The following is a 7,732-nucleotide window of genomic DNA, read 5'->3' on the forward strand; positions in this document are numbered from 1 at the left end:
AAGAAAACCACTTTTCAGTACATCACATACACTCGAAAGATGAATAAACTGAGGCCAGTTAATGTAAAATGCTTGCACAATGCATCACAAATCACAACCAAAATGAGGATGGAGCTGAGGTGTCCTGTCCCTGTGGTCTAGTCAGCCAGAGATCCTCCTTCAACCCTGGCTGCACTGCAGCCCTACTGATCAAGAAAAAGGCTCTACTGAGAGGAAACCAACTTACTCTGTACCCAGATACTAACTTAGAGTGCAAAAACTTCAAAGGGAATGTTCCACACAGTAACACAAAACTAAAAAAGCATTTGGTGTTGGCAGTGACACTGACTGACGGCAGTGCATGTTGAAAATAACATTCCTATTGCGACCCCTACTATAGTGGTACTCCTGCCGTACCTGCGGGTCCCACCTCAGTTACAGAGCACAGCTCCTTAGAGCATCCTCTGCTAGGCGGCACCACGCAACACAGCTTGTAGGACACAAAGGTTATGGGAAAAGGAGCAGGACTAGAGGTAAGAACAGCCACAGGCTGCTGGAGAAACAATAGGGATTACAAATTATTTTCTGAATGTGCTGGTGATGAGAAAACTCTCACTATGCTACAGTCAGACTGAATGTTCAGACAGACATTTTGTCTTCAATTCCTAGTTCTGACCATTTATTCCTTGTTTTTCTGAGAGAAAGGCCTTGAATCCAGAAGATGGGGAGAAAATAACCGTCCTTAACTACTGGACTGAAGCCTGTTGGCTGCACTCTTAATTTCTAGCTAACTGACAGCAGTTTGCTACACAAGAAAATGCACGTATGTCTGAGCCCTGAATATTCAGTCTTCGTTACCATGAAGTAGCAATACCCCAAGTAAGCAGAGCTTACTGACCAGCTCTGACCAGTTGCAATCATGCCCACAGAGAGCTGTGGGTGGGCTGGAGATTCCAAAAAGATGGAACATAATTGCTATGACAGCCAGGTATTAACATCCCCAAAGGGCAATGCCTGATGGGGGTGTGTGTGTGCACATTCAACCTTATCCACCTGCTCAGGATTATATTTGGCCAGTGACCTTCATTTCATTCAGTCATCAGTCTACAAACTTTAATTTCCTAGCTACTGTAGAGACAATACAGTTAACAGTAAATGAGGACTGTCTCACGTGGTTTCTATATCTAACGGCAGCGAGCCAAATGCTACCGTCTTGATAAATGCCTTACTGACAGCACGGGTTAGGCCTGTCAGAGACTTTCAACACTGGACACAGAAACCTTTAATATATTTCAGTACGTGGCAGAAAGCAGTTGCTGAATGCTCCTCAAACAGATGCCACGTTAGCTTTCAAGGTCATTAATTCCATCCTCTAAAAATGCATTTTAAAGACATTAACGATAACAAAAGGAATATTGCTAACAAGGCGTAGGCTGACTTTCTGAAGAAGGTTTCAGTACAAGGTAATGGAAATGTGAATTGAAATGAGTGGACAAAACCAAAAGATGCAATTCTAAATTAAAAATTACAGGTAATAAAATAATTTACCACAAGGCACATCCCTAACATTGAGATGCAAAACTCCTCTAATTAGAGTAACATGCTGGATTGCTTGAATGTCTGAGCGTTAATCACCCAAGCGTGTACTTAAATCCAGACTGAGGTATTCTGGTGGGAAGGAGAACATCCTGGTGTAATCCAGTGATTCGGCACATGTGCTGGGGTGGGAGCAGAGATGCAGGTACTCTATTGAACTGTCAGCATCTGAGAAGGGAACTGCCGCTACCATGGAGATGTCGTCATAGAGGCCGGGGCGGGTTCTAGAACTAGGTCCGGCCCTGCAGAGAGGGGCTGCTCTGGAAGCTGCCAGAAAAGGATCTTCCTCCCGGGGGGCACCCCCGCCATGGAAACTTTAAGACAGTTGCTTTTGTGCCCCGTGTGCCTGGAGCTGTTCACCCCTCCTGTCCTGCTCCTGCCCTGCGCACACAACTTCTGCAAGCAATGCCTGGAGAGGATCCTGCTACACGAACAGCGTGACCACGCCAACGCGCTTTTCCACTGCCCCCTGTGCAGGAAGGTGAGGAGGGGCGATCCTACGCTCCCGCGGAAGCCGGGCAGACGCCACATCTCACAGTTAGGAGACTCTTTTTTGAATCTCGAGTGGCAGTTATGCCCCAGCTCTTCACTGGAGGAGCTCAGTTCTCTTTACTAACATGCCACACGCTATTTAAGGAACAGGTTATTTGACATCACACCTGTGTTTTCTGTAGCGTGGCACCTGCATTTCTGGTCACTGAACGCGCTGCTGCTGCACCGAAACCTGGCCGGGGAAGATGTGCAATTGCTAAAGGCTGTCTTCTTTAAATTAGGTGTTTTCTAGGATTCTGACTAAACAAGATACTTGCTTACTGCTCTTTCCCACTTGGACTAGTTACAGGTTTCTTACATAAGTTACTCAGCAGATTTTCTTAAGATTTGGAATATATTTATTTTAATATTAATATTTTACAGACTTCTGTAAGTGCGAAGTCCACTGTTAAGGCTTTTCTCAGGGACAGATTGTGCCACCAAATACTAATAGGTAGCATTGTAAAACCTTCTCATGGTCTTTATGGAGACAAAATCTTAATTCAGTGAAAACTGAAGATAACTGCATTCCTGTACTGACGACATCTGTAGCATGGGAGTAAATTTACTGACTTCAGGGCGTAAAAAGTTCAGGACTGGATTGTCATAATGCTTTCAGGACATGCCACCGAATATTAAAAAAAAAAGAAGGTACTTTTTACCTGTTAACAGAAACTAAGATCTCCCTGCTTGATTTGCTAAATTCTGTATTTCAGACTAAATGCAATTCCCGTTGGTCAAATGCCCTATACTCAGAGGCAAAGTATGGGCAAGTGATACTCACGAGCCCTCAGGTTACAAAACGCATGTTTCCATGAACTGGCTGTCTAGGTACTCCTGCAGTATTTCACCACGGTTCAGGCCTTCATAATGTAAATACCAACTGAATTACCAGAGAAACAAAGCATTCCTGTATCATTCAAACTATTTTACTGCTTTTTTTCCTTTGTAGGTCATTTATTTGAAGGATGGAGGAATTGTTGGCCTGCAACGAAATAATCTAGTTGAAAGTATAGTGGAGAAATTTGAATATGAGCTTGCAAGAACCTGTGCTCAGGAGAGAAGACAGTTGTCTGAAACATGTGAAGAACATGGAGAAAACATGAATGTGGTATGAATTTTTCTCTCTCTCTCTCCATTTTAGTAATCTGCACACTTGCTATCCTCTAAGGGCTAAAATCCTACTAGGTCCAAAATTTATTTACTGGAAAACTTTGTGGATGATGAGTACTTCATGAAGTCCTCATATATAGCAAAGTTGTTGTAACAATAAACTATATAATACTAAGGCATAGAAATTTATTCCAAAATAATAACAAAAATGAGATAATACTAAATATTGATAAGGTTTTCTTACCCAGAATATTTTTATCCACCCCACTAATAGGGGTTTTTCTGCAGCCAGTAGCAAGCAGCTTCATAACCTTTCAAAAGAGCTGTAACCCTTTTAAAAGTAAAGTTCAGCCTTTTAGACTAACAGCAGAACCAAAACTGTTCTTATTGAACCTGACCAAGCGGTGTAAGTATCTTTGCCTTTACTAAGCTCTGTGCTACAATAACTGCAAAGGATCAGAGTTTCCTTCCTTTATTCATACTGAATATTCCATTTCCCAATAATCCACTGATGAAGCTAGCTGCAAAAGCCACAGAGGCATGGCTAGCAGTACGCACGAGTAATCCCACTGAAATCAAACCTCTGAGAGGCCCACGCTCTCACTCCTCAAGGAGTTCAATCATTCTACCGCCATTCCTACACCTGCACATACTAGAGAAAGCGACACCATAAATAATCGTAAATAGCCCAGAGACACACCTTAATTCACTCTTATGGACTGGAAGACCCAGTGCCACAATGATTAATCACCACTTTTTAGCCATAGAATCATAGAATGGTTCCACAGAATCCACACATTGTGGACACATACTGTTAATTTGCCTGTGAAAACTGCATCTCCTCTTTGAATTCTCTCACTTGGCTCCCCATTTCACTGCACCTCACTCAAGATTGTCATTCACACTCTGATTTTTTTTTTTTTTTTAACACAAAACTACATCTGCCTTCTGGTCTGCTCTTCAGTCCTATACTGCCCTTTCAGTATCTCCTGCTGTTCCACTAGTGAAGCCATTGCTCACTGTCCCCCCCACAGATGCATGCCTTCATCATTCAGGTGCAGAAAGCACTTCCTGAACTAAGCCATAAATCAGCGTTCTCTCCCTCCTATGAAACATCTGGGTTTGTGTGTGCTAGTGTATGCGTGTGTGACTACTGTCCAACATGGAAACAAAATTATAAATAGGTAAGAAAAAACATGTATTCCTGCAGGTCCCCCTCACCTTGTCATTCTTAAGTTTTCCAGGTAAGGACTGTATCTTCATCTGCAGTTACATGTTTTCCACTGTCCCCCCCCACCAGTGGGGTATCGAGCAAGACGCAAAATGCATCATACTGTGTGTGCTGTAAGATCCAATCATATGCTTTATTGAATGTGAAACTTCCTTTTACCATCTGATATCAAAATTCACATGGCATACAGGAAGCGAGTACACTTTATTGACTCAGCAAGTAAAAGGTATGTGGTTTGGCAAAATTCGTATCGTGTTGGCAAATGCCAACAGAACAAGCACATTGCAACAGGAATCTTGGTTTGGACAACAAACAATACAGCTTCACCAACAATATTCTGTTCTGACTCTTCTAACAGTATCTAACAACAGACAGACCAACAAGTTACTTGGATTATTTTGCCTATACATAGATACTAACTCTTCTTGTGGGTTGTTTTTTTTTTCCCTCAGATGTGTCTGACTGATGATGAGCCAATATGTGCAACTTGCAAGCTGTTTGGAAAACACAAGGACCACAGTGTTGCGAAAGTATCAGAAGCTTACAGTGAAAGAAAAGAAGTATTTATAAAAAAATTACACTTAATTCGTAAGAAGTATGAAGAAGCTGCAAGTGACAAGAAGGTACAAGTGACTCATCTGAGGTGACGCTAACAAAATCATGTAATTCCTGGATGTCACAGGGAATTAGAGAGGTGCATTTTGATTCCAACAGTAGGCAGTCAATTTGCAAATTTTTCTGAAGAGTGCTGGGATGTACAAGATAAAATGGCTTAGCAGGAAGAGAATAAGAACGTATTTTAATCCTTACTTAGAGTTCATTATAGCCTTGGCCAAACCGGCTCTTCACTTTTTGTTCACCTAGGTGTAACAGGACTTTTGAATAGCAAAGCTTTTCCTATGTCTTCAAAATTCGTTCATTAAGTAGACGAAGAAACACACCAAGATATATTACTGCATGTGAGCTTGCAAATTTTAACTGCTGGTCTCTGGAAAGAACATGCAGTACACGCAATCCCAAACACACACTAACACATGTACCAAGCACAAGCATTCCTGTGGAATAGCTCAGGACCAGCGTTGTTACTCGGCAGGCGGGCTTGCAAGGAGGCACTCTGCTCACCTTGATGCTATCTCTGCATAGTCGCCTTGAGCACAGCGCAGCTTCCACAGCTTCCTAAAGAAAACACTTCACATTCCCATGAAAAGATATTTAAGAGACCCATTTTGAAAAGCAGCCTGCAGTTGAGGTCACTTGCTGACCTAGGGACAACACAGCACAATGTTTCAAAACGCATTTCCAAGTATTTATGTTTTCATTTGGTTTTGAGCAGTAACGGCTGCCCCAATTGTACAAAGTACAGAGCCTATAATGTACATCTACATATCCTATTTCCTGAAAGCTAAAAGAGCACCTAACCTATTCTGAACACTACTCGGAGACACAGTTATGATAAAATATATAACTTTTCCTTAATTTATTTCACCCAGGAAACTGAAGAACTGATTAATAAGCTAACAGCTGATGCTACAGACACGAAGGAAATGATTGACACAGTTGGATCGGGTTTGCTGAAGAGCATATTTTTCCAAATGACTGAACTGCAATCCAAGTTACACCATGACTATTCCACAAAACTGGAGAAACTGCAGGCAGTCTCAAATGAGGCCAAAGCTTCTGGACAGCTTTATCAGCAAATGAAAGCCCTCCTGGAACAGCACGAAAACGCTGTACAGTTTCTACAAGGGGACAGAAAACTCAAGGAAACGATAGAAAAAGTCCTAGAAGGAAAAGCCTCGTATCAGGACCCGCAAGAGTTTAACATATCAGTGCAACAGTATTTTGAAGAGCTTATCAAAGGAATTAATATCAACAACTATTTCTCCACCACAGGCAAGGAGATGATTCCAAGAACCACTGACATACACCGGATGCGTCAACCAGAATGCCCTGCCTTTGTTTTTTCAGATGAGAGTCCTGATCACCACTTCTGCAGAAAAGTACTGCAACAATTCGAGAAGTCAAATGACATCATGCAAGACAGTTTGGAAAGTGCAGCTCGCCCTCAACTGCAGCACTAATGCAAACACTAGCATTAATGAAGACTTTGCTGACAGGATACATTAAAGCACTATCTTCTGACATTTAGCCTTAATTTCCTAGTCATGTGTGCTGCCTGTATATTCCATCAAACAACTGAAAGGCGCTCTCAAACGTAAACAGAGAGGTATTTAGCATCTATGCTCTGCTGCATGCTTTACTGCACCACCACCAATTAACAACCGTTGGGAAGGTGGCACTACAAGGGTAGCCTAGGATGCAGTAACACAGGCTAACCAGGGTGGAGTTAGAGATGTTGGGGAAAAGAAGCTGGAGCACAGCGTGCTCCATGAATTGACCTTCCTTCCTACGACCTTGACAGATTCAAGAGCTTCAAGTTTATTCTCTATGGGAAATGTAATTCACATCCTAAGCACTGAATCTGAGCCTTAAACCACACAAAGTGAATTCCATATAAGCCTACCTACTAAGGTTAGATAAATAACTTATTCAGGAGAATTTCAAAATAACTTAAATTTATTTTAAAATGACAAATGCTAGGCTACACCACTTCATATATTTGATAATCTGCCTGATAATTTTCCCAGAAGAGCCAACAATGTATTCATATAAGTGCATCTGTGAATTTTTTGATAGATTCAGAACCTACCTACCACTTTTTTTCCTTACAACATTGCAATAATTAATACAAAAGCATTTCTGCTTTTCAGGTTAATGTCTGCTATATCTCTGCACATTTGAACAAATGAAAGAGTTAATCATCTTGGTTTTCCTTTGCCAAATAGCACTCCTGGTACTATCTGAGAAGAGATCCATAGGATTCTGGAGTATTGTTACGCTCTACATGTAGAAGGCTTTCTGCTTAAAATACCATTTCAGATCAGGCCTGGGGGTGGTAGTGATCAAAGACCTACTGCTGAAGGCTTACAGGATCAGCCCCACGTGCCCACACTCAGTACAGTTTCCTCATGCAAACACAGACGTTGCTAATAAGGGTTACAGACAAGACTGGGACTCAAAGCTGTTACTGCCCCGCAGCTCCCTGGTACCCCACGCGAAAGCGGGATGACAGGCAGAGTGGTGGAATGTGAAAATCTACTCTAAAAAGAGAATATATTGCATCCCTGACTTGTTTTGCACAAAACTAACCCCAAACTTGCTGTCCTAACTACTCTCCAAGATGATTTTGAGAGGGCATGCAACAGCAACTCTCTTCTCGGT

General features: G+C 42.0%; 1 protein-coding gene across 1 annotated transcript; it reads left to right on the forward strand.

Annotated features, from left to right (window-relative positions):
- The first annotated feature begins 1,882 nt into the window (after positions 1-1,882).
- Positions 1,883-6,531, forward strand: LOC104510239 (tripartite motif-containing protein 54-like). Its single transcript, XM_010152417.1, has 4 exons — positions 1,883-2,056; positions 3,059-3,217; positions 4,903-5,073; positions 5,941-6,531. Exons 1-4 carry the CDS (start codon positions 1,883-1,885, stop codon positions 6,529-6,531), a joined length of 1,095 nt encoding a protein of 364 aa, XP_010150719.1.
- The last annotated feature ends 1,201 nt before the right edge of the window (positions 6,532-7,732 follow it).

Source organism: Eurypyga helias, unplaced genomic scaffold, assembly GCF_000690775.1.
Source record: "Eurypyga helias isolate BGI_N326 unplaced genomic scaffold, ASM69077v1 Scaffold29395, whole genome shotgun sequence".
Lineage (NCBI taxonomy): Eukaryota > Metazoa > Chordata > Aves > Eurypygiformes > Eurypygidae > Eurypyga > Eurypyga helias.

Excerpts from the sequence above, each read along its gene's own strand:
- LOC104510239 (XM_010152417.1), top strand. The coding sequence starts at position 1,883 with ATGGAAACTTTAAGACAGTTGCTTTTGTGCCCCGTGTGCCTGGAGCTG. Across the intron at positions 2,057-3,058 it reads ACTGCCCCCTGTGCAGGAAG|GTCATTTATTTGAAGGATGG; the intron begins GTGAGGAGGGGC and ends TTTCCTTTGTAG. Across the intron at positions 5,074-5,940 it reads AAGCTGCAAGTGACAAGAAG|GAAACTGAAGAACTGATTAA; the intron begins GTACAAGTGACT and ends TATTTCACCCAG.